The following is a 27,524-nucleotide window of genomic DNA, read 5'->3' on the forward strand; positions in this document are numbered from 1 at the left end:
TGTGACTTGTGAGAGTAAAGAAAAGAGTGATGGGTCTGGGCTGAAGGAATAAAGGTAATGGGTTGCTGGAGAAGGCTGATAATGGGCCAAAGAATTGGGTAGATTCTGGCCCAAAGGTTCAAGAAGAAAGTGGTTAGATTCACAATTAAGAAATAGCCAAATGAAATAACAATTTAACCAAACAAAATTAAGAAGCTAACCCAAATTGAGTTACTTAACAAATTTGGCTAAAGCCTAGATAAGATGAAACAATATTAATTAATTAACGAGTTTCTTAATCTTAGTGAAATAAAATAATTAACTTAATTGTAAATTAATGATTCAAAATTATAACCATAACTTAAACTAAACTAATTTAAGAAACTACTTACTCAATTTAAAATCTTTTTTGAGATGATTCGAAATATTTATAAAATAAACTAATTATATACAAAGCTATATAAAACATATATATTACTTAAAAATCATAAAAATGGTAAAATTTAATCAAAAATAACTTGAAAAATATATTGAACTTTATAAAAACTAATTATTTCAAATCACTTGGAATTTAAGAAGCTCGGTGATTAATCTATATCGTGGAGGGCCAAAATTGGGTGTCAACACTTGAAATCAAATTTAACAAATATTATAAAGATAATTTTATTTGTGTATTTCATTAACAAATAGTAACACTAACACCATGTAATATTGTCTAGTCGATATTTATGATAATATTTTTAAATTATAATTTAATTAAAAAAAGGACAAATTACTTAACTACACTCCTTTACTTACCTTAATATCCATTTATCCCTACTTATTTCAAAATTTTCAAAAATCCCTTATTTACCTATGTATCCCGTGCACAACGCTATGTATCCCGCAAACATCATTTTTAAGGGATTTTTGGTAAATAGAAAACTAGAAGGGATAGAATGTTATTTAGTACTTATAATATGTGGTTCCTATAATTTATACTTAAAAAAATATAAAAAATATATTTTTAAGAAAAGAGGATTGGCCTGGAAAAGTCCATAGCCCATGTACTTGTGGGCTGGGTCAACCATTTTCAGCCCCACACAAAAAATGAACTAGGCCGTCGAATTTCAAAGCTTGTATGAGTTGACCCAAATGAGATGGGTCAACCCATATTGACAACTCTAATAATAATGTTACCAACAATCGCTAATAATATTTTCTTTGAAAGTTTAAATCACACAATAATTGCTAATATGAAAAATTCACATTTTCAACTATTAATCGCATGTGGGTTTATTAACAAACGGAGGGTGCATGCAATTGAATGTTGGTTAGGACAAATCACGTGGCTGGTACCAACCAGCGTTGCCTAGCTAAAAAAAAAACATGTCAATACTTAATCATCTTGTGTTAAATTTCTGTTTTTTATTACTCCTCTCTTAAATTAATTAAATGTCGTTGCTACTTGCTAGTTGCTTCTTATAGATTTATCCTAAAATTGAGTCAGAGGGAAAAAGGGTCCAATGTATCCTTTAAATATATGAAATGATATTATCCTTTCATTAATAGTTGGGATCAAATATGTTCTAATTTTATCTTTATTTTTAAATGATAAAGTTTAATATCGATAATGTTACATATCCCTCAATTAAAGATTATTATTTTTGAAACGGAAGACAAATTTGTACCGGCCTTTTGCATAGTTCATAAGCAAATATAGCAAATATGACCTTTTTTTCCAACATAATTTTTAGTTTCAAATTTCTTTATTACTCCTTTATCTTTCTTCATGTAGACATTGAAATTTTGTGGAAATCTACGAGACGCGCTCAATTCTAATTGAAACTCTATAAGATGTATTTGATTCCAGTTAGAGATTTTGAAGGCTACTCTATCCTATCCCAACTCATGCCTATATAAAGGTAATATAAATTCCCTTGAAAAGGCAAGGCCTCCAAAAACAATTTAACAAAATTAGTAAAACGAAGATTGTGCTAAAATTAGTCAGGCAGTAAAACTTGTGAAAACATATTTTATCATATGGACATTTTAATGTGTAATAAGTAGGCTACTTTTGCACAAATTGCTTAAATGATGCTATTTCTGCAAGTCCAGTTTTTTTTATTCCAGATAGGGATCTTCTAAGGATTTGACTCATGGGCCTTCCCAACTTTGATTTGTCGTTACTAATAGTAGTAAGTAAAGGAAAGTTACGTAAATGTATTCTTTGGCCATCTAGTTTATCAATATGGTCGAAGTATACATTATTGGTACACATTTGTTGTATACTTGCTGTATATATGTATATTGTATACATTTAATATAAACTATATACATTATCTATGCATTGTGTATATATTTTGTAAACTACATTTTCGAATGATATTTTATTGTAATTTTTCCCTAAGTTAAATAGATTAGCCTGTTGTCATATAAATCAAGAATTTAAGTTATAATATCACAGGCATCGTAAATATTTTTTGCATTGATTATATCACAAGAAGAGATAAGAAATTGTGTATTTTTGTTGAAGATCATTTAATTTGTTGATTTTCAAAAATAGAATAGCAAAACGACTTAACATATATAATTAACCAAAAAAGTTTGATCATACAAAACTTCCGCTGGATTATTAATTGATAGTCCTTGCTGCAGGTTCCGTATATAAAAAAATTATGAAAATATAAATAAACGGGTGTCGGACAAGTTGCCAGCTAATAGTCAAAAATAACAATTCAAATAAGGACTGATCATATCGCAAATTTAAGTTTTAAATTTCATCAAAGTGAATAAACTTGTACTCATTTACGAGCTTCCCTTGATAATTTAGTGCAACTTGTAAATTTTTATGTGTATTTAATCTTAGTTTGGAGTATCAAATCTTATTAATGGTCTAAGGTTGATGCTTTTTCTAAGACTAACTAATATTTTAATGAAACTCTATTTTCGAAATACTAGTGCAGTGTGAAGTTAGGCTGGCACAGTGTGACTTTCTGAGCTTTTTCCCATTTCTTGCCAGGCCCAACATTATCACTTCGACAAGTAGGCATGTTCCCCCGATGCCGAAGTTAAGTTAATATTTGATTAATACTAACTTAACTATTATCTCAAATTAAATTACATTATCTGTGTACCATACTAACCCAAATTCAAAGTTCACACCCCATGAACCAGAGGCTTCACCCCCGCGAGCATCGAAATGGGGTTCCTTCTTTGTCACTGAACCAACAACTCTTTCTCAATATAAATGGGCAATTGCAAAATTTACGGGAATTTCAATAACCCCACTCGATATCCTAAATCCGCCCCTGCCCTGAACAACCTACCCAAAAAAATCAGGAGCAATTGAACTAACTTATGCAAGTATTACCACTGAACTCTTCTATGATACAACATCACGACTAAGAGTACTGTAGTGGTTAAAGGGATAACAAAAATATATAGTATCCAATTATTTGCTTAAATCTAGTCGTACTAATAACTTTCAAGTTACAAAAAATTGGACTAATTAAAGCAAAAAGGGGAAAAATTTCTTCTGATGATCTCAAACTAGAACTTTCCAATGGATCAAGGTTTGTCTCCTGTACCTTTAAACATAGATTCAGGAGCAAGAGGAGTAGGAGTGTCCAACTGGTAAAGGTCAAATGCAGGACCAACAAATCGAAAAAGTATCCAACCCCCAATTATAATAAAAATAGAAGCATAAGCAAATTTGTTTAGCCAGAACAAAAGTCCTTTTTCTCCAACGTACAATTCAATTGCCTTCTCAGTCAGATTCATTGATTCCCAATCCTTAGGTGGTGGTTTAGGTTTAACAGCTTGTTTCCCTGCATTAATTATTTCTTCTTCCTTCTGCCTTTGTCGTTTTGACGGACGTCTTCTGATTCGAATCTCCACCGTGTTTGGTGGTGTAACGGGTTGCGATTCATTGCCATTATCACTGCTGCTGCTGCATTTGATGGGAAAACGAACTACATGGCGATATTGAGATTTGGAGAAAAGTTGTATTGGGAGGGGAGTGAAGTGTTTTGGGTAGCTAGAGAGCATGGTTGTGTTCATTTTTCATTAGCTTTCAAGGAATTTTAGTTAAAGCATCAAAGTGTGAGGCCAGTATAGTTTTCATTACCTTATCCTTTTATTTATCCCAACTAAGGAGAGATCCCATTCTCCTTTTCTTTTTTTTCCTTTAATCAGGTTGATGTGTGTCTAGATTATTTCACAAGTTATTTGTATTTTCTTTTTTATAATAAGGGAAATTCATAGTTATTATCTGTTGGGTGCATATAAAGTAAAATTTCATTCCTAGAAGTTTTTTGTATTTTTTATCTGTATAAATATTGCGTAATTTTGCTCAACAATACATAAATGTTATTTGGGTACTAATTTCCAACTTTACACTAATCATTTCACTACCTCCTTTTTATCAAAGTCTCGGGATTGCTTGACAATCAAGATGTTTGATCAAGCTTTTAGGAAACAAAACGTGTTTTTGAGATCAAATAACTTTCCTCAAAAGTATTTTTTTGAAAATCGCCATTCGAGAAAATACACTTAGAAATATATTTTAAAAATATAGTCAAACATTAATTGTTGCTCATTAGTATTTTTCAAATTGATTATTCAAATACAAATTATTTCTTATCAAAAAAATTTTCTTGAAAAATATCTTTCAATGTTTCATCAAGTCACTTTTGTCAAATTTCATTGACACAATTATTTATGGACCTTTTTTTTTTTTTTTATCATGGTTATTTTTAAGGGAAAATTGTGCATTATAGCAAATTATTAATTCAAAATAAATGTTATAGCTACAGTTTCATTTAATTCTAATTCGTGACAAACACATTGTTATTCGCCTCTCTCCTGAAATCTCGCTCGCCACTCTCTGGCTCAACTCATTTTATACAAACACAAATATATAATTGTGTTTGTGTTTGTATCAAACGAGAGAGAACTGTAATTACATGTACAAATACAAATACATATCTTTTGGTCATATATACTTATAATTATACAAATACAAATCTTTCTTTGCCAGTTCTCTTTTGCCTTTCTCTCTTTCTCGCTTTATACAAACACAAATTACAATGTACTATTTGTGTTGTATAAAGCGAGAGAGAGATTTGATATACAAATGTTTTAATTCGNATTATTTCTTCTTCCTTCTGCCTTTGTCGTTTTGACGGACGTCTTCTGATTCGAATCTCCACCGTGTTTGGTGGTGTAACGGGTTGCGATTCATTGCCATTATCACTGCTGCTGCTGCATTTGATGGGAAAACGAACTACATGGCGATATTGAGATTTGGAGAAAAGTTGTATTGGGAGGGGAGTGAAGTGTTTTGGGTAGCTAGAGAGCATGGTTGTGTTCATTTTTCATTAGCTTTCAAGGAATTTTAGTTAAAGCATCAAAGTGTGAGGCCAGTATAGTTTTCATTACCTTATCCTTTTATTTATCCTAACTAAGGAGAGATCCCATTCTCCTTTTCTTTTTTTTTCCTTTAATCAGGTTGATGTGTGTCTAGATTATTTCATGAGTTATTTGTATTTTCTTTTTTATAATAAGGGAAATTCATAGTTATTATCTGTTGGGTGCATATAAAGTAAAATTTCATTCCTATAAGCTATTTGTATTTTGTATTTGTATAAATATTGCGTAATTTTGCTCAAGAATACATAAATGTTATTTGGGTACTAATTTCCAACTTTACACTAATCCTTTCACTACCTCCTTTTTATCAAAGTCTCGGAATTGCTTGACAATCAAGATGTTTGATCAAGCTTTTAGTAAATAAAACGTGTTTTTGAGATCAAATAACTTTCCTCAAAAGTATTTTTTTGAAAATCACATTCGAGAAAATACACTTAGAAATATATTTCAAAAATATAGTCAAACATTAATTGTTGCTCATTAGTATTTTTCAAATTGATTATTCAAATACAAATTATTTCTTATCAAAGTTTTTTTCTTGAAAAATATCTTTCAATGTTTCATCAAGTCACTTTTGTCAAATTTCACTGACACAATTATTTATGGACCTTTTTTTTTTATCATGGTTATTTTTAAGGGGAAATTGTGCATTATAGCAAATTATTAATTCAAAATAAATGTTATAGCTACAGTTTCATTTAATTCTAATTCGTAGCAAACACATTGTCATTCACCTCTCTCTTGAAATCTCGCTCGCCACTCTCTGGCTCGACTCTCTCACTTTATACAAACACAAATATATAAATTGTGTTTGTGTTTGTGTTTGTATCAAACGAGAGAGAACTGTAATTACATGTACAAATACAAATACATATCTTTTGGTCATATATACTTATAATTATACAAATACAAATCTTTCTTTGCCAATTCTCTTTTGCCTTTCTCTCTTTCTCGCTTTATACAAACACAAATTATACAAATTACAATGTACAATTTGTGTTGCATAAAGCGAGAGAGAGATTTGATATACAAATATTTTAATTCGATTCAATTGTATACAAATTCAAATTTTATGCAGATATACAAACACAATTATTAATACATATATAATCGCTGCACTTTTATACAAACGAGATGTCTACTTGCGATTTATACAAATCAGTTGCTCCATAGCAAACTATTGAGCGCAAGCAGCAAAACGGTAGTTATAGATCTCTAATATGATTTTTATGTTTGTTATTCCTAAAATTTGCTCTATTTTTAAAGTAATAAATCAATATTAAAGATAAACGGATATTAAGAAATGAAAATAGAAAATTTTAATTATAATTAGTTGAAATTAATTTTATATGTCGAATAGGAAAAATTGGTGCTGAAAGCTGACAAAAATAAAATATCAATCACATATGTCCTGGAGTATGAAAATTGAAAGGTCTTCTAAGTGGACAATATGTTGAAACTGACAAATAGAAAAATAAGATATTCAATTTGGGTAGAAATGTAGCAAATATTAGTATTTGTTTCCAGATCTATAATTTACGTGTCCAAATGAATAAACCAATATGAGGCAAGTTTCCACTAAATAGTGAAAACAATAATTCAAGTTATAAGGACCAATCAAAATCATAAAATTTATAAACATGAATAAATAATGATTTTCAAAACCACAGCTTTCCCATTATTTAATGCAACTTGGGAGAATCTCTAATAAATTATGTGCTTGTAATCTATGTTGCTGTAGCAAATCTTGCTATTTTAATGCTATGTTTTTGGTATAGAAAAAAACACTTTTCAGAATTTTTATTTTTATTTTTTCATGATCGGCTTAAATGTTTTATAAATAGATTTATATTTTTTTTTAAATTTAAGAAAAATGACTTTCTTTCATAAAGTAAGAAAAAACATTCTTCAAAATTCTCTTTCAATCTTACTGTATGAATCCCAACCCCGCCCAAATTCAGCATCCCTGCCCAAACTCGAATCGGAATCCAGGTCAAAAGTCAGATCTTAGGTCTAAAGTCTGCAGTAAAAAAATTGAGTCAAATTAGGGTCAAAGTCCTGAATCGAGATCGAGTTAGGGGTCGGGGTTAGGTCTTGTGTCGGGAGTCAGGGCTTCGAGTTGAAGTCAGGTACAGTGTCATAATATTTGCCATATTATATCTAATGCTCTTGAAAAAATATTTTCTTTCTTACAAGTCCTATAACATGAATGCCTGCATTACTTTTTAGTTAATGAACTTTTTTTTGGTAAAACAATCATCTACATAAAATTATTTTTAATATAACAAAAAACTAGTATGATTTTTTTTAAATTTGGCCCAACTCTTTTTTCTAGAATAGTGATGCGAAGCTAGGCTGGCAATGTGACTTTCGAAGCTACTTCCCATTTCTTGTCATCATCATCACTAACACAAGTTGATTATGTAGAGGCATGAAAATTATACTTTCGCAATTGTATAATCAAACAACTACTGAATGGGTATTTATAATTCTTAACGTTTTCGAATTCAACCTATAATATCTTTTCAAACCATAATAAATCTGCTAAATGTCGGTTATAGATACTAACAATTAGCAAGTACATAAAAAGATAAAATGAAAGAACTTACTGCCAGAAATAGGAAATAATAGTATCAATTAGACCGAACGGTGGTTGAAACAGAAGAATTTTGAGGCTTAAAATGATGGATAAGATCAGCGCATGTATTTTGACTTCATGGAAATTGTAATTACCTTCAAATGTTGTGATGGGTGGCAAATATCTATTCAATTTTAACTAGTGATTTATTATTCGAACTTCAAGAATAAAACTAACTTTGTTAGACAACAATGATTTTGATATTTTCTTTCTTAAATGTGAATTCAGAATAGTTAGATGTCAAAGTGATATCTAAATAAAATACTAAGAAGTAGAAATAGTACTACTTAGAGTATTAATTTAGGCCTTTGGTTTGACCCACTGACCCAAAGAAAACGTGAGTTGGATGGGGAGTGTCTTTGCTCGTGCTATAAATACCACCTCTCTCTGTTTTCTATTTCACTTCCATAGTGTAAGCCAGCTCAGAAGTCAGAGTTCTCAGCTTTCCTTCTTTTTTGTAACTAAAAGAATGGCATTCCTAAAGGCATTTGCAGCTTTGCTCATTGCATCACTTGTGCTTGTCCATTTCACTTATGCCCTTCAAGAGGTTCCTCTTTTTCTCAAATCAGCATATTTATTTCTAATTAACATCTTGAAATAACGTTTGATTTTGAAATGTTGGCGCAGGTAATTAACAGCAAACCACCAGCACCAAGTCCTCAACCTCTAAAGCCAATAGGTACGTACTGTAACATTTTAAGTATTTCCACTATAACTTTTCGTAACTGATTCTAAATTCTGAATTTGTCTTTGTTACAGATTGTACGGGATCTTGTAAAACGAGGTGCATCAAATCGTCTCGGCAAAATCTATGCAACAGAGCATGTGGAAGTTGTTGCCGTACCTGCCACTGCGTGCCACCAGGGACTTCTGGAAATTACGAAGCATGCCCTTGCTATTTCAACCTTACTACTCATAACAGCACCCGCAAATGTCCTTAAATTCATCGCATAATTTTCTTCTTCTGCAAATTCAAATGTACCTCTTATTAAATACTACTATTATGTTGTTGTGTACTATGTCAGCTGTTGATTTTGAAATTTAAGTGTAAAATTGAAGGTTGAGAGTTTTTAATGCAATATTAATATGGGTATTATTAAATTGATTGATTTGTTAGACTCTAGTCGTCCCATTTACTGTGAACAGAATTAAGTGAGTCTGGACTAAATGTTGATTGAAATAGCTACATTTAATGTCTTTCTTCTTTTTGCGTAGAAAGCAAGAAAGGAAATAGTCCTTTGAAAATTTTATTTGTACAAAACAAAGCTAGTAGTTCTAGATATACGATAGCACAATTTTAATTATTCCATGATCGAACGGGTTCTAAGTTCTCACTTTTAAATAACATGATGTGAAATATTTTTTACGCATTATTATCTGCAGTACATAATAATTGAACTCAAAAGTGTACTTACTGCCTTAGTCCCATCTGTATTTTGGACTCTCTTAATAATTTATTAATTAAATGTTTATTTTATTAAATTAATTATACTTTAGAGATTTAAATTAATTAAACACTAGTACTCAAATTAGTTTGAGAAATAGTTACTTCAGTGATATTGGAAAATATAATTGATTTTCTCTTAATTTTTAAAAATGAACAATAAATAAATAAATATATTTAGTATAATTGAGAAGTGAAAACAAGGAAACAAAGTGAGTAATGTACAAACAACCAAAAGCTTCACGGAAAAATAGTCCTCTATCTCAATTTATGTGTGCTCTTTTTTTTTAGTCATATTCCAAAAAGAATATCACAATTCTATAACTAAAAGTGATCTAATTTTAATTTTAAAATTCACTTTTTACTCTTAATAAATAATTTATAGTCAAACAAATATTTATAATGTGATGCTTAACCCCCGCCCCCAACTATGGGGGAAGTCACACTTTAACTTCCTACCTTGAGCTAGGCCTCACATCGATCGTTATGTCCACTGAACTCACCAATCAACCTTGACCTTGACTCTTACTAAGTACTCCAACTCTATCTATTAATGAAGACACTTTATCTAATGAAGCAGGAAGAAGACTAGAAAAGCAATTGAACAGACAAGACTCTGTAAGAGAAGAGCTAATTGGAGTACGCCTTGAACGACGAATGAAGAGTATGAGAAGAGAATTTCGAAGGTCAGATCGAATTGACTGATAAAGCTTGTGTTTTAAATAAATTTTTGAAATTTATTTTTCTTTTATAAATTTTGAAATGATGTCACATGAATTAGACCGTGACGAGGGAGCGTTACTTGATCCTATAAAGATGACAGATAATAGCCTAATATAGTTTAAAAGACACGCTTTTCGTCAAGAATTTGGAATGAAGTAAAGTTAACGGGTCCTTGCTGTACAAAACACTCAAGCAAAGTACGTCACTTTTGGACATGTATATTGTTAAATTGTGTAGCTTTAGTTCATAACTTAAGGACTAGTCACAAACATTAATTTGATTTGCATTTTTCACATTTTGAGAGAGCCTTAAAGTGTATTAATTTTTTATTTTACACTCCACATATCCATCTTTACTTGTACATTATACTAAAATTAGTTGTCTAAAAATATTTGTTAAGTTTAAAATATTAAGAGATAATTTGGTTTTCGTGTCTATTTTACCCTTAATATTAAATACTATAGATATTTAATATCTAATTTATTTTCTAAAGCATTATATTTAATATATTCAAAGATTAATATAGTAATATTATCCTTATTATTTATTATTTTTAAAATATATTGCAAATCAATATTGGATGGCTATTATTGGTATCGTATTATTTGAATGTCTTTAGGAGACAATTATGAATGGATTTTAGTAAAGGAATAAGTTGAAATAAATAATGTTTACAAGTCAAAGTGATTAGCTTGACTGTAATGTGAGTTAGGTGAGGGATAGTATCCAAGTTGTGCTCACTCCAATCAATGCATTCATCAAAACCTACTCACCCACAGCTGGCTGCCTGCCTGCTCCCTCTGTAATGCCGGTGCTTCTTTTATCCTCCTACATCTATTTTTACTTTTATACGTCTCTTAATATAGATATATAAATTTATTTTCAAATACTCTTTTTAATGTGATTATGAATTTGGGATGTAGGTAATTTGTGCACTCTTTTGATTAAATGTGTGCATGAAAAAGTTCTTTTGAAATTTTACAGCATTTATGCACCAGGTAATTAATATTGTTTACAATAAGGCGAAGTAAATTAACCCAAGGTTAAGTTAAGTAAGATCAATTTGAGTTTTATCTAGATTCCCCCCATTTTTGTATCATAGATCAAGGATCTATTTTCATTTCTTGTCTATTCTTTTCTTTCCAGTATTTTGATTATGATTATTTTTTAGTACTTTATTTTACGCGTCACAACAATTAGGAATTGAGAATCTATATCTTTAGATCAAAGAAGGGTCTAGCAGTTGGAATAATGGAATCCAATGCTATTTGAGCCCTTGTTATTAGTAAAATTGGTGAATTAAGCGAAGGTACGGAAAGAGAGAGATTCGAACCATCGATAAACAAAAGCCTACATAGCAGTTTCAATGCTACACCTCGAACCACTCGGCCATCTCTCCTACATAATGATTAGGGGTGTTCACGGTTTGGATAAAAACTGATCCAAACCGAAAAATCAAATCAAATCAATAAAATAAAACCAATTTTATTTGGGTTTGGTTTGGTTTGGTTTTAGATTTTTGAAAACTGATAATATTTGGTTTGGTTATGGTTTTATTCGAAAAAACCGGAAGAAATAATCGAACCGAACCGATGAATTATATACATATATTTTATTAAGATACATACTTAATATATTATTTTTATAAACAATTTTAAAGATCTTATACATATTTTCATTAAAAAAAATTTATAATTTACTTATTGAAAGCAAAAATGTCAAAGATGAAACATTTATCTTATTGATTTCATGTGTATGAGTGTCTATGTCAATTCTTTGTGGAACTAAAAATGTTATTGTCTCTTCCTTCTAGGCCAATATAGTGAATTTTAAAGCTTTATTGATAGTAAATTTAATGATTGAAAGTTTAGTAATTTAAGTCATTCTAACTATTTTTCGTTTTGAATGGATTGTTGTCACTTTTTTCACATTTTAAATGAATTCTTTCTTTTATTTTTGTGTATGGTAATAACCGAATAACCTAACCAAACCAAACCGAAACCGATAATCACAAAACCGATAAATATATATTATATTTGATTTGGTTTGGTTTTGATAATTTTAAAACCAATTAAGTTGGTTTGGTTTTGATTTTGATCAATAACCGATCCAAACCAACCCGTGAACACCCCTAATAATGATTATGACCCCAAAATCGAGTGAATAGTGAGTCAGTCATAATCCATATTTTAATTAATGTTATCTTGATTTTCTAAATTGACAAGTAATTTAAGATAAATATTTTTAATAATGTAGACAAATAATATAGGACAAAGGGAATATATATAAGTAAATATATAATTCTTACCTTATTATTATTAGTACTCCCTCTGTCTCTAATTACTTGTCCACTTTTGAATTGACACACCTATTAAGANGTTAAGTAAGTTAAGTAAGATCAATTTGAGTTTGATCTAGATTTCCCCCATTTTTGTATCATAGATCAAGGATCTATTTTCATTTCTTGTCTATTCTTTTCTTTTCAGTATTTTGGTTATGATTATTTTTTAGTACTTTATTTTATGCATCACAGCAATTAGGAATTGAGAATCTATATCCTTAGATCAAAGAAGGGTCTAGCGATTGGAATAATGGAATCCAATGCTATTTGAGCCCTTGTAATTAGTAAAATTGGTGAATTAAGCGAAGGTACAGAAAGAGAGAGATTTGAACCATCGATAAACAAAAGCCTACATAGCAGTTTCAATGCTACACCTCGAACCACTCGGCCATCTCTCCTACATAATGATTATGACCCCAAAACCGAGTGAATAGTGAGTCAGTCATAATCCATATTTTAATTAATGTTATCTTGATTTTCTAAATTGACAAGTAATTTAAGATAAATATTTTTAATAATGTAGACAAATAATATAGGACAAAGAGAGTATATATAAGTAAATATATAATTCTTACCTTATTATTATTAGTATTGCCCTGTCTCTAATTACTTGTCCACTTTTGAATTGACACACCTATTAAGAAATCAATTAATGACATAGTGAGTTTATCATTTTATCCCTATTAATTATGAAGTGGATGAAAAGTTCTGCATTTTTCAAAGTAATTAGTCATTTAATTGAGAATATAATAAGTAAAAAATATTTGTTCTTTCTTGATTTGTCAAAATGAACAAATAATTAGGACAACTATAAAAGGAAAAGTGGACAAATAATTAGGGACAGAGGGAGTAATAAATATGATAGTACAAATCTTTTTAGTAATGTGGATAATGTAAAAAATGTAGTGATATCCCACCAAAGTGAGGAGAGCTCTGATCCCACCAAAGCTACTGAAAATCAATTGAAACTGTGAAAGTGCGGTATATGTAGTAATTCATACTCCATGCATGAACTAACTGGAAAATGTAATCGACAGTTGTAGGCTCCACTGCCCCATAAAGTTCCTCATTTTATCTCATAATTTATAAAATAAAGTCGGGTCAAGACTCAACGGGTTAGAGGGAGTTAAGTAAAATAACAACCATGACTAATCCAAGATCCTTTTTTTTTTGGAGGGTGGGTGAATCGAAATAATAATCAATTTAAGGTAAGTATTTTACTTTCACCAAGAGCAGTGCAATTAGTTGGATATATAGTAGTATAACCAATGCATGCATGAATATGAAAGGAGTAGTTTGGTTCAAAATAATAATGTTACTCCTCATGATTATAATCATGGGACTACCATTATAGGTGATGATACATAATCTCATAATTTTGATATAAATTTTGTCATGTTTTTAGTTTATACCCACAACCAAACACTAGACAAATTTAACCTAAGGTTCCTCTAACAAATGGCCCTTAAAGCCTTGGAAGGAAAAATTCCATAAGTAGTGCCCATTTGCAACATGACTTTCCTTTCGAAACATAGCAAAACTCATAATGTTTGCGCACATACAAAATACAAAATCTAATCCTAACTGAAATCATGTGGATACAAATAATACAATATCAAATTTTACGTGCACACTGTATAGAGGCCAACTATATATGATATGTATATAAAGTGTAAGTCATATCATGTATGTATTGGAAACCATCACCTAAAATATATGGCGATAGATAACAATGATTTTCTAGAATTGAAACTTCAACAACAGCAAACGAGTGAGGTTGGGATGGACAGTGACAACTAAGGTTTTTAAATGTACAGATATGTATGCTATAAATTTCCACAATGTTTTATAATTACGCTACACCCTATAATTTTATTTTTTTTCCTTAATAAAACAGGGGATAATCAGTTGGGCAAATGAAAACTTTGATATTGGGCTGATCCCTCAAGGCTTAGTCCATATAGAGGTGGGCTTGAAACACACCAAAAAAGCCCAAGTCCATGTTTCAAATCCTAACGGCTAGTTTGTTAACGCGCTGCCTGCCTTACAAGAATGTTGTAACGGTCACTTTATGTTTTCCCATTGTGAAACCCTATTTCCACAACTATAAAGTCCTCTTCTCTCTGCCCAAATTCCATCTCATTGTCAGTGAATTTCTCCTCTCTGCATTTCTTGATCTGAATAAGAATTTCGGTATACAAGTAACCCAAAAATCAAACTTCACTGCAATATTCTTGATTCTTCATCAATGGAGACTCCATCATCAACAAGAAGGGTGACAAGATCACAAGCCTTGGCTGTGGCTAACAGTGCTAACAAGATCCCTCTGTCAACTAGTAAGTTTTTATTGCCCTGTTTTCATTTTTCCTTTCTTGAAATTTAATTTGATTTCTGAGAAGTAATTTCTTTTCTTGTACAGAGAAAATTGAAGAATCTGAGAAGAAAACAGTGGCGAAATCAAGAAACAGAACTGGGAAACAATCAGCATTGATCGATATAACAAATGATTCCCCCATTGTTGGTCTTGCTATGGGGAATTTGGGGACACCATCTTCAGAGATGTCTAAGAAAAGGACTACAGGTCTAGCCAAATACTTGAGTACACCTGGATCTGGCGAGGATTTATTGAGGGGACAAGTTAAGACTTTGTTGCAAAAGGTTGAAGAAGAAGCTGTGCTCTCGAAGATTTCGCTGGAAAATAGGCCTTTCCTTCATCTCAAAGGAATTATCAACTCTCCCATGGGTCGTCTTGCCCCAACTCCTGCAAATACACCTCTTATGGATTTCTCTGTCAATGAATTGCCTGCTGTTACTGCATCCCCTGTTGAAGACAAGTTTGTCATTTCTCAGGTACGAATTCAATTACCTGTATCAATTAGTCTCAAGAAAGATTCCTTTTTTATTTCTTGTTTGATTTTACAAATCCAAGATTTGAATTAATTGATTGTATGTTACAGATGATCAATGATATGTTTGAAGGGGAAAAACAGGGAAATCTTGAATCTGAGAAAAGTTACTTAACAAGATCTCTGCTGCTGGATTTTTATGAGAAACCAGAAGACTCGGAACAATCTTCTGTGTGTTCCTCTGTGCTGACATACCAAGGATGTGAGGTTGAAAGCAAGGAGAAGACGACCCCTTCAGATGACGACAATGCATCTATATGGTCGATTCAGGTGAATGCAAGTACTAAGGATGAAGAAGAAGAAGAAGGAGGACTTGAAGAAGTTGAAGAAGATGAATATGATGATGACAAGTATGATGAAATTGAAGAGGATGGAAGTGAAGTTGACGATCTGTGTGAAGCGATTAGCAAGATCAATGTGAATTTTGAGGGGAAGCATACGCGTTTTGTGTACAACAGTGATGATGAGCTTGAAGGTGCTGAAGAGTGCAATGTTGCATCATCACCAGGTGTCTTGCACTTGAAGGGGTTGCCAACTCCAAAAGGGAAGCATCTTCGCTTCCCTGAAGAACAATGAAGGAAGAAATTTCTAGGCTTATATTGATGTTTCTGTTTTTGACACACCTGCTCTGTGGTGCTATAATACTTGTCATGATCTTTTTGTCCTTATAGTTACTTCTCTTTTGCTGCTGCTACATTGTATTCTTTTGGTTCATATCTGATTTGGACCTTTTGAAAATTGGCTGTCAAATTGATGATATATTTCAAAAATCATCTCTTTCCAATGTCTCTGAAAGTTGTTTATTACATTCTTTTGGTTCATATCTAATATGGACAGTTGAAAGTTATGCTTGCTACTTTCTATAGTCACTTGCCCCGATTTTCTATGATATTATTTGATTACTTTTTTTAGTATATTAAAAGACATGCCTAGTAATAGAATAGGAGGAAGTCCAATAATTTATAAAAACCATGGTAAGAGGAGATTATATTGTAACTTACACTGGAAGAAAGTGAAAGGTGGACGATAGAAGCAATGGGTCAAACTGAAAAAGAGCAGCAACTGTTTGATCATAATAATAAACACCAACCCTAAACTGATTTGATCAAATTCAATTTTACCAAAGTGGACCTTTATCCTACGGCTATAGCGGCTCATGGAGACACAAGAGGATCGACTCGTTAAATGCAGAGTGAGTGACACAGGAAATTGACTGAATATGCATTATATTATGTTCATGCAATGAAGAGGAAGAGACACTGGAACCAGATAATTTTTCGGCATACTTCAAGAGATCCAACTAATGTTGCAAAACAGGTGATTTGAGAAGTCTTCCTAGTACAAAAGCCTACCAACACTGGCAAAGAGACTAGAGAAGCTAAATTTCTATCCTAGATGATTTGATTGGCATGAAACGTAGGAAACAATAGTTATCCCCATGACAAANTACTTCAAGAGATCCAACTAATGTTGCAAAACAGGTTATTTGAGAAGTCTTCCTAGTACAAAAGCCTACCAACACTGGCAAAGAGACTAGAGAAGCTAAATTTCTATCCTAGATGATTTGATTGGCATGAAATGTAGGAAACAATAGTTATCTCCGTGACAAATAGGATCATGATGATTGCAATCCACTCAGTGATAGATTTCTTTGTTCAGCATGATTGGCTTTAAACCAAATTGTATACATTCCTTACTGGTTTAAAAAATATATTTATCAGAAAAAAACATAATTTAAATTTAATTTACACATATCCTTTATTGTTTCCCTTAATGTTTCAAGCATTTATACTTTTTTCTCAAGGGAAACCCACAACTGCTACCCTCTAAAGCTGATTATTCTCATTCGACATTCAACTGTTATGTTCCTCAATACCGAGTCTTTGCTACTTCAGCAAGAACGATCACAGAAATATCACAACAGATACAATCACAACCTTCTTCGAAAGTAGCTCAAAAGCAAGAACATATTAGGCTGCACTGAGTAAAACTAATTCCACTATTTGCTGACTAACATTGCCTCTATAAGCGCCTGGAAAGAACCGGCAGCAAAAGGGATCATTTATATACACGAGCAACTAGCAATAATATTTACACTACTATCTAGCTTGCATCACCTAAAGGTAAAATACAAGAGACTATATAGTCACTAATTAATGTTAGATTACACTATTAGACACCTAAAAGTTGGCATAACACGAAAATTAAATTAGAAAAAAATAAATCAGAACCAAGGATGCCACGTCGGATCCATCATGCACAAGTTCCTTGGAGTAAGGGCAGCTTCAACCAACTCCGCTACACCCCTCTGCACAGATTGTGGCGGATCCATGCCATTCTCCTCCTATACAAGTTGAAAGAAGCCAAACACAACAATGTCACAATGCAGGCATTTAGATATCAACTGAAGCTAAACTTATCTAAGCATATGATTTCAGTCACACACAGATATGTCTATATAATAATAGAATACACAGGAGATGGCTAATGCTTGATTTTATTGAAACAGGAAAGTGGTAATACCATTACTTGGTGAGGAACTCAAAAGCTATATAAATAGCACCAAAAAGAAAATAATTGGATACCTCTTCTGAGATGTATTGAGGAGCTATTCCATTGATCCGCCCAATGACATTCTCAACATTTGTAGCGACTTTTTGTTTGAAGTCCACAGGGTTCAGATTACCTGCCCCTACAACAGGGGCCAGAGGCATCCCAAGAGGTCTTCTCCAAGACCAAGATAACAACTCATCTCGGAAAAACATTGCCAGATGATACCACAAGAGCTGGCTTTGCTGCAGATGGTAATTTATTTAAGTCAACAGCATTCAGGAATTAAACAAAGAAGAAAATATGATGTGTGCAGAAATAAATCTTACTTTAGGAGAGACCACAGCCTGAGCAGCAGCACACATGGCAGAAACAACTAAGCCTTCTACTCCAAAATGAGAGAAAAACGCTTGCAAATTTCTGGTCAGGCGGAACGGCACTGGTTCATTAAATTTCATTCCATTTGCATCATAAGCAGGATGGAAATCAGTCTGGAAAATTTTTCCGGTGTTTTTAGCAAATAATATCTTGTTTGGAGACCTTCCACCAATTTGGAGCATGAACGACATAAAACTAGAAAGAGCCAACTGGATTGCAAACTGCTTTTTGAAAGCCCACATGTGATTGCCACTCAAGAGTGTTTTGTACATATACTGTGAGAATATGCTTTCTGTGACGAAACTTTTGGTGATCTCATTATATGCTTGAAGACGGAGATCAACAACAGCATCTGGTGAGATCTGTCCAGATATTGCTTGGTTGAGTTGCTCCTTGAAAAATGTGATTGGTAAGTCTGTTTCTCGGTCATTTCTTGCACAATGGTTCTCATAAACCTCCAGGAAAGTGCTGTACATCAAATCATCCTCTACCATGCGAACCTATATCATGAATTCACATGGAGTTATTAGAAAGAAAAAAGCTCAATGTTGAAAAGTTATGATAATCAAACACAAAAAACTAGATATAAAGGCAGTTACTGTGAAGAATGCAATTTGCATCACTACAGCAATTATACTATAACTCAACAGAGCATGACTGCCTTATTTCTGGCTAATAGAGCAAAAAGGGGGAAATGTAACACTAGTTTATGAGGTGAAGAGGATTAGTTAATACCTGTGACCACACAGGTATAATAATTGGGGTGTGAATGCAGATGTGCCGCCGCCGGGACTCCTTGTGCTTATCAAACATCCGATTCATCACACGGAAAAGCTGTAGGATCCGCTCATCACTTCTGGCATTTGGTGTTAAAGATGTCTGAACAATAAAATGGCGCTGAGAACCATCTGATCCAATCAGTGTCAAACGGCGGAAGCTGCTACCATGCCTCCGCACTATTGGAATATCTGCTGCCACCCTGTCTAACTTCACAGTATGATCTGGTGCAACTTCCTGAAGAAAAGACCATAGTTCAGGGAAAAGTACTATGATATCTTCTAAAGCAAGAAACAGAAGAAGGGAAACCAAGAAACAAGTCCCATTGATCTCACGACTAGTCCATTATGTCATTTATACAACTAAAGCCTTGTGAATACATTTAGCACCAGGAAATTCACGTCCCATTTCGGCCATTGGTTTTACTGCAACACATTCTACTTACATTTTTAAAGGAGAAGACTAAGATACTTACATGATCAGTAAAGTACTGTCCTGGAATTTCCACATCAACAACATGAAAATCTCTCAACACCCTACTTTCATCTTCCAGCTTAAGCACAGCTGGAAACCGGTCCTCTACATTGCTTTGCAGGACATTTTTCCAATGCTTCAGTCTTTCCGTAAGTTCAGAAAGAGTGGCTGGAAATGTTGCAGCACTGTCAGGATCGAGATCACGTTCAAAATCCTGCTTGTATTCTCTTACAAAGTCGACATGTTTGTTCACTGCATCTGCTGAGAAACATGCTCTACACACGCCAGAAAGCTCCTTCTTCAGAGACTGAGGAACTTCAGCAGTAGTTGCAGTTGGGTACTTGTAACAACGGTGAAGTAGAGCATTAACAACTGCCAACAGTCTCTCCTCTGGCAAAGTGACAAATCTGGATCCGATCTCAGTGAGCAAGATCTGATAAATTTTATCAGAAGACGCATTAGCAACTTTACTTATGCATAAATGAAGAAAAAGATTTACAATGTAGGTAATCCCATTCGATAAATCAAAACATCTACTGATACTACCCAAGTTTGTAAGGTCTTTATGTAACACACATATTTATTAAGCCCCTCCAATAATCGAAGCAATCAACCATACAAGTTTGATAATTTCTGTTGACACAAAAGGTACAGAACAGACAAAAGATAAGTCTTAACCATGAGCCCCTCCAAATGCTTCCTTTTTAAATATTCATTCTCTCCATAGAATCCAAAACACACAAAGTATGCTGTCCTTCATAAACTTTACAAGAAGAAAAACCAGAATTCGTTTTTCTTTCATATGGTATCAGTGAAAAGGTGCACAAGTTAAAAGGTTCTGAGAAAATGTAACATCCAGTCCTTTTCCAAGCCTGATAATGGATACAATATCCAATCCTTGCTACAGTATTAATCTTTAACAACCATATTAAGTGAAAAATAGAAATGTCTCATCTAACCAGACATTTATTTGTGAAAAATAAACAATACCAGTCACCCACCTCAAGTTCACTGGCCAGATTAGAGTGTTTGCTGCGTAAAGTTTCCATTATATCTTTGGCGGCATCAAAAGCACTGGCAGCAGATGCAACTAAACTCAGAGCACTATTACGACGTAGCGCAGCTTGACCACCATCACTGCCTGATGAACCCTGGTGTAAGGACTGGTCATTACCAGAGGGCATACTACTGTCTGGCCTTTCAGGTTCCTGAATTTGAGAACTATTGCCATCCTGTGATCCAACACCTCCACCAGACTGAGCTCCCTGGGGAATATGATTTTCACCAGCTGATGATCCCCCACTCTGGCCAGTCATTCTAGCATTCCCATCAGCAAGGCCCATAGGAGTAGCTGCATTGGCACCAGAAACATTTTGCTGCATTCTTTGCTGTGCCATTGCCATTCTGCCATATTCAGACTTACTTGCGACATCCCGGCGCTCAAGCAAATATGTTCGCAACCAGTAATACAATGCCTGCAATTACATGCAAGATGACATCGGATCTAAAGGTCACTAAGCATATGAAATGCACAAAACACCAACAAGCACAACATTACCTGTGGAAAGACGGTAGCAACTTTCATTAGCACAAGCTTGCAATGTGGAGCTTCTGTCCTCTGCAAGGAAAGTAATAGCTGTGGAATCCAAGAAAGCCAAACCCAGTTGGGTATCTGCTCCAGGTACTTATCAAATGCCTTCCCAACAGGTTCATTTGGAGTATCAAAACTGAGAAGATATAGAACCCGTGCGAGGTGGCCTCTCGAATTAGGAATACCAAATTTGATGCCTTGTAAGAAGCAGCTAACAGAGTACTCTAACCAAATCTCTTCGTGTGTTTCCTTATAAGCCTGTCAAAGGCCAAAATTTATAGCATACTAAACAGAAAAAAAAAATTGAACCAAAGAAATGAACCTGGAATAAGCAAATACATACCATGTCACAATAGTTTCCCCAACTAATCCACCCCTTCGGCAGATTCTTGAAAAGACTGATAGCATTTGAATAAGCAAGATTAGCCCCTTCACAATCATTAAGCTTTAACAGAAAGTCTCCCTTGAGGCGAAAGATTTCAGCTTTGTGCTTAACAGAAAAATACTCCAGATTAGTACTGTTTATCAAATTAAGCCCACTAGTCAGCTCTCCCTTCATTTCTAAATAAGCTTTTGCTTGTTCTCTTATTTTCACAAAAGCTTCCTGCAATCATGCAAAAGAAAAATGCATCAAACCATGCAGCATATCAAACCATTCAACTTTTGCTTCTTTTGGGTTTTCAGTTTATCCTATCTTCTTTTCCGGGGTGTCCGAAAGAGGCATAAGCATTTAGAGCTAAGGGAAAGAACCTAAGTAGACAAAATGGAGTGTATGTAGTACCTGAACTTCCATGGTTGAATGTCCATACATCTTCTCCAACACAGACACACACACCTCATAAAGACCCTGCTTACGAGCAATATGAGCAAGCTTATTGACATTCCAAGCCTTGTCACGATATCCAAGGTGATGCAACTGTGAATTTGTACTACCAAAATCCTTAAAAGCATCAATCACAGCATTATACATTTCATTCCTCCATTGAAGTAAATCATACCAAACAGACGAACTGTCCCATTCATTTGGTATCCTTAGCCTCCATGTCTCAAGGATGTCCTTAAGATCAGCATATAGGCCACCATGAACGCCAACAGCAGAATTTCCAGAGAGTTTATTTCCATTGGCAATGTCCACAATTATCCTAGCTGATTCTTGAACTTCAACTAGTTGTTGAAATTGCTGTAGAAGGGAAATTTTGGCATGAATGGACATTTCAGGTAACTGCCACCACTGTTCCAAAGCAAGATCAACACCTTTTCCAACAGTGTTTTCAGCCTCAGCCACGCCATTTGTACTCTTCTCATGAAGGGAAAAATAGGACTGAATAATACGCAGTTTTGGACTATCCTCCACTTGAGCCTTTGGGATAACATGGTCTTTTAAATATGCCCAATCAGGCTGTTTCCACAGACTATCAAGCAATATCTCATAATTTTCAACCATCTTGCCAAAGTCGACCAATACATCCCATTGACTAAGTTGACTAGCACAACTTAACCACTGCTCCTCCCAGAGACACATTTCAGCTTTTGGAACTGTATTGTTGTAAGTGCCCTGGGTTGCTTTAACCATGGCTTGGTAGAAGAGACTTTGAGCCCGCTGCCAATAGCCATGCTGAACCAGAGAAAGTCCAGCCCGTGTTTCAGCAGTAATTGACCGTTTCTTCCACAATCCACACCTCATATCTTCTTCATTGAGTAATCGGTAAAGCTCAGCAAGAGACTCTGAGCATTTCGTGTCATTCAAGAAAAGCATAACATGACTTTCCAGCAGCGCTAACGCAATGTGCCATGCATTGTAAGTTTTTCCAATGTATTTGATTAATTCACTAGGCATTCGAGGCTGAGGATGACTCAGCTGAAGTCCTTCCAGAAGAGCTTGCACAACATTTGGCCGATGGGTTGCCTGCTTCTTATGATAGTCCTTTGATAACAGAGTTATCATTGGCTTTGCAAGCGCTACCTGTTCTTCCTTGTGCAAAGTCACCCACACAATAGGGAACACCAAAACCCAGAGGTGATACGCAACATTTGCATCCGTGTGTGCCAGTTCTCTCAGTGGAATGACAAGATCAGCAACCTTAAACAAAGGCGAAATCTCAATTTACGATGACTTACGGATAAAAAGTGTAACGCAGACATAATGATGTGTAAAATTGCTGTAATAAAGATCTCACAAGGATAGCTAAAATTGACTTTCAAATATGCAAGAAGAGTCACAACAACCGTATTAGAATAAATGACCAGTCCAACAAGTGTATATATGATTGAAAAATGCATAAACAAATCTAAAAGGGAATTCTGCTCAACAATAGGAGAGCCGAGTTTCAAGTATTGCGGGTGGAAAATACTAAAACCCAGATACAGAAGTATGGAATAACAGAAATTTGACAAAAAATGGTTATCAAAGAAATAAATAAACAAGGAAAAGACACCGACTGTAATTGTGATCATGAGTGCTTGTGCCAGTGACAGCCTTAAAGGTATATATGTTCGTCAGCTAAATGAAAATGCCATTACCTGGAGCTTGCTCATTTCATTCAAAAACTGTGCATGTTTTGCTACAAAACTATCAATGGTTAGAGGAGCCTCTTCCGAACCTTCTGGAATATCCAAGACCATAGGTTGTGGCCCTATAGAATCACCAACAGAACCCGCCACTACAAGTGGAGGCACCTTGGCAGAATTTGGAGCTAGCGTTATGGACTTATCCTCAACCAAAATAGATAAAAGAAGATCAAGCCCTTGCTTCAGCCAAAATACATCACTCAAAGCTTCCCAATCCTGAATTTGGATGATGTACTGCAATCTTGTGAACAACATTCTCCCAAGGGATTCATGATAAAGAGTAAAAAACTTCATTCTCATTTCAGGATCTTTTGCCCGTATCCCAAGCAAATATTGCCTCTCTACCTTCTGGAAAACTTCGTGACGCAAAGAATGAGCATACCTGGAAATCAACAAGGTTGTTCCATCTCAAGCCATGGTCAAAGCAAGCTGAATTACCTCTCAAATTGAAAATGAATGAGTATAAGTAAAAATGAAGATGGCTTACTTGTTTGAATCTGCACAAAGACCATAGAGAAGCTCAATATACTTTTTGTCCCACTCTTCTGCAGCACTGAGCGTGAAGTTCTGTTTATCCACTTGTGAAAGCCTCTGGAGGAAAGAAACAACATCTTTTGGAGAAAGAAAGGTATTAGATGCAATAGAAACTCCAGGTTTTGTCATGTCCTCTTCAATCCATCCCTTTATTACATCTAGTATGCTAAGCAACACAGAAGAGTCAGTACCCTTCTCAGAAAGCAGGGAGTTCAGAATTTGGGTTACAGGTCGTTTACAATCTGGGATGGCCATGACCCTTTCACTAATAAGGCCCAACACAGATTTCAAGTTGGCAATGACGACTCCAACATCAGCACCTTGACGAGAAGAAGTGACGGCAGAATCAGGATCTGATCTCTGACCCTGTACGTGAGAGAATACCATTTTTGTAGTCAACAAAACCACTACTTCAAAAAAATCCTGCCTTGTACAGTTTAAAGAAGAATTGGGCAAGCTCTAACTCAAGAAAAATGTATAAAATGAACTCTAGCTTATACCAAAAGACACTCAAGAATTACTAAATAAACACATCTCATACTCCCACCTATGAATCAGCAGAAACTATTGATAATAAATACAGCATCCAAACATTATGCAATACCTGCCGCACATGGGAACCAATGGATGACCCCATATCTCGAGCCAGGCGCTGAAGAAGACGGACCAGATTTACTGGCTCAATAAAGTTTTTGTGCACCTCTGCCAAGGATTTGATTACATAAAGCACAAAGCTCACCATGCTACCTGAATTGTCTTCTCCAGAAGTCTGAGGAGTTGCAACAGCAGCAAGGTGCTTCTGTATAAGCTCTTCTACCTTTTGATACAACATCTTCACATCTTGTGTTGTATTAGATGCTTCAGGTGGAAAAGCAACGTAAACCATTTTCAAGAGGGAACACATTGACTTCCCAGCATCTAGCACTTTGAACTTGAAGCACGGTTCTAGAATCTTTAAAAAAAATTGCATATTTGAGATGAAGTGCACCAATTGGAAGTAGGGTCATAGTAAATGGTTCTGCCTAGGGACATACCTGAGATATATGGTTGATATTGTTGCGGATGAACAGATGAGGTTGCTTCTCAAGAACCTTGTTCATTACATCTAGACCCTGGGCAAGTGCTGTGGAAGGGTCCTTTGACTGAGAGGGTGGTAGATTGTTGAGCAGCTTCTCCAAATAATTAAATTTGACATTAGCATTTGGCCACACTTCCAAAGCTTGTGATAAGAGATCCAAAGCTTGTTTGTACATCAAACTTGCTTCCTTATCTTTGGGCTCTATCACTAACGCTACCTGATGCCAGACCCAAACAAGTTAACATCAGAGAACGAAGAAACCTCAAATCATGAAGAAAAAAAAAACTTCCACTAGAATAGTATTGTAAAATGGAAAAAATAAATTGAAAAAAGAAACATAATATCCCCAACATTATGAAAAGAAAACAAAGCAGGACTCCCCCATGCTCAAAAAGATTCAGCTGTACTATCCACCCCCAAAACCCACACACTAAAAAACAGAAGTAATGATTGAATATGAACATCAAACTGTAGCTTCACATAATAAATTGCATTATCTACTGAGTTCTTTTGAAGCAAGTGAATAAAGAAAGTCCATACAGAACAGAACTACTTCAAAGACTTGGAAGGGAAGCATCTCAGGAAAATCAGGTTGAAGACCTACACAAGCATTTAACAAATTTGACTTGTATACCAAAAAGTGCAAATTACAGGCAAGAGTATAAATAAAAGCCAAAGATTCACGAACTATATTCTTTCAAGGAACTGAATCCAATAGCCAATTTCATGTTCACCAAATAGAAGGAAAAGGCAAAAACAGGATTAAATAGAATGAAGTATGCTCCTGCCTAGAGCTTCACAAACCATTTCAGGGAAAAACCATACTCTGATCAGGAAATTAATAATCATTTCCTCCATAGCTGCATTTGGCTTAAACTCTTCATCAGGTTGCCCGCCAGATCCAGGAGTTTCAATATTAGGAATTGATGAAGCACCGCCAGGTGACATAACACAAAGGGATTGAAGACCAGGTTCAACCTTCACACGCTTACTAGGGTCTTCTGAGAATGAAGATCCATCTGTTGGATGCTTGGGATCAACACTACCAGCAGAAGCATGACTCAATCCATCAGCATTTTGACCGGTCCCATCATTAGCAGGTACTATTTTCATTTCGCTTTGTCTTTGTCGTTCCCAGTTCACAACCAACCCAGCAAGTTCAATTGCAAGTCGTCTATTTTCAGCCGTAGTATTATATGGCAATCCCAGGCGACTCAGAGAGTTCACCATCTGAGGTACAAACTGTGCTCTACAACTGTAGAATAGATCTGAATGGCGAACTATGAGCTGGAATATGTGGATGAGATTAGGGATAGAGTGACCCTCCTCAACGAGAATCTTTTTGGTGTAACGAATCCAGATAGGCATACGGGAATCACCAAGAGGTAACCTTCTTGGAAGTGCTGGCATGAGTATATCAAGTGCTTGTTTAACCAACATTTTATTCTCCGGCTGGCAAGTCCTAAGGAGAGCGACAAATACCTGCAGTAACTAACTCCCTCTAAGATTAGGTTGCACTAAGAAAATAGATCACCACATAGTTCACAGAAAGAATTTAAGTTGTGTCAACCATCAATAAGAAAACCACAAATTCTTCCACAATCCTCATAATGGGATAAAGTAGAAAAGTAACAGACATCACAAACTCATGCAAACACAACCTACATTTTTATCCTATTCATAAGCATAAAAATATAACCTTCAATAAAATATTCTTTTGAAGACTTGCAAACTATTGCACATACGGAGAACAACCTGTAATCAAAGTTGGCCAAATTACAAACAGCATTGTACTGTTTGGAGGCAATGGAATAGAAGGAGATATCTCACAAACAGGAGAAACACATAAGAACTAAAGCTTGTTGCATACATTTAGAGCACAAATGGATAGAACAGAGAATACACCACAACCTCTCTACATAGATGGCCTTTGGAAAATAACACAAGAGAAGGTTACAGCAAATGCTTCTGAAGGCTAGCATAAAACATGTCACTGACGAGGGTACATCAAAGCAATGAAATACTATGTCTATTGATACAGCTAATATCAGTGAGGTGATTGAATCTGATTGAATATATAGAAGTCTATATTCACTACAACAAAAGTTCAGGTGAGATAAGGGAATTTATC

General features: G+C 34.4%; 4 protein-coding genes across 8 annotated transcripts in view; 2 read left to right on the forward strand and 2 right to left on the reverse strand.

The window, feature by feature from the left end:
• The window catches only part of LOC125847672 (uncharacterized), a 126,383-nt gene that overhangs the window by 86,213 nt on the left and 12,646 nt on the right, over positions 1–27,524 (reverse strand). Inside the window, exons 22-35 of one of the 5 annotated variants that reach the window (XM_049527327.1) lie at positions 26,198–26,875; positions 25,350–25,610; positions 24,920–25,267; positions 24,269–24,681; positions 23,734–24,163; positions 21,995–23,293; positions 21,557–21,817; positions 21,181–21,471; positions 20,624–21,097; positions 19,624–20,055; positions 19,107–19,385; positions 18,323–18,871; positions 18,029–18,238; positions 17,624–17,787 (exon numbers count right to left, since the gene is read on the reverse strand). In XM_049527327.1, the coding sequence (XP_049383284.1) occupies positions 17,668–17,787; positions 18,029–18,238; positions 18,323–18,871; positions 19,107–19,385; positions 19,624–20,055; positions 20,624–21,097; positions 21,181–21,471; positions 21,557–21,817; positions 21,995–23,293; positions 23,734–24,163; positions 24,269–24,681; positions 24,920–25,267; positions 25,350–25,610; positions 26,198–26,875 (6,045 nt within the window). In that variant the 3' untranslated portion in view covers positions 17,624–17,667. Of the gene's footprint in view, positions 1–17,381; positions 17,788–18,028; positions 18,239–18,322; positions 18,872–19,106; positions 19,386–19,623; positions 20,056–20,623; positions 21,098–21,180; positions 21,472–21,556; positions 21,818–21,994; positions 23,294–23,733; positions 24,164–24,268; positions 24,682–24,919; positions 25,268–25,349; positions 25,611–26,197; positions 26,876–27,524 lie in introns of those variants that run through there. The other 4 variants (XM_049527326.1, XM_049527329.1, XM_049527328.1 and 1 more) reach the window with 4 other exon arrangements.
• LOC125847683 (uncharacterized) lies at positions 3,350–4,076 on the reverse strand. The gene has a single exon (XM_049527342.1). It carries the CDS (start codon positions 4,018–4,020, stop codon positions 3,529–3,531), a length of 492 nt encoding a protein of 163 aa, XP_049383299.1. The 5' UTR covers positions 4,021–4,076; the 3' UTR covers positions 3,350–3,528.
• Positions 8,421–9,169, forward strand: LOC125847684 (cypmaclein-like). Its single transcript, XM_049527343.1, has 3 exons — positions 8,421–8,576; positions 8,657–8,708; positions 8,789–9,169. Exons 1-3 carry the CDS (start codon positions 8,499–8,501, stop codon positions 8,968–8,970), a joined length of 312 nt encoding a protein of 103 aa, XP_049383300.1. The 5' UTR covers positions 8,421–8,498; the 3' UTR covers positions 8,971–9,169.
• On the forward strand, positions 14,692–16,239 carry LOC125847678 (uncharacterized). Its single transcript, XM_049527337.1, has 3 exons — positions 14,692–14,873; positions 14,957–15,387; positions 15,495–16,239. Exons 1-3 carry the CDS (start codon positions 14,786–14,788, stop codon positions 16,017–16,019), a joined length of 1,044 nt encoding a protein of 347 aa, XP_049383294.1. The 5' UTR covers positions 14,692–14,785; the 3' UTR covers positions 16,020–16,239.

This window comes from Solanum stenotomum, chromosome 12 (assembly GCF_019186545.1).
Source record: "Solanum stenotomum isolate F172 chromosome 12, ASM1918654v1, whole genome shotgun sequence".
Taxonomy (NCBI): domain Eukaryota; kingdom Viridiplantae; phylum Streptophyta; class Magnoliopsida; order Solanales; family Solanaceae; genus Solanum; species Solanum stenotomum.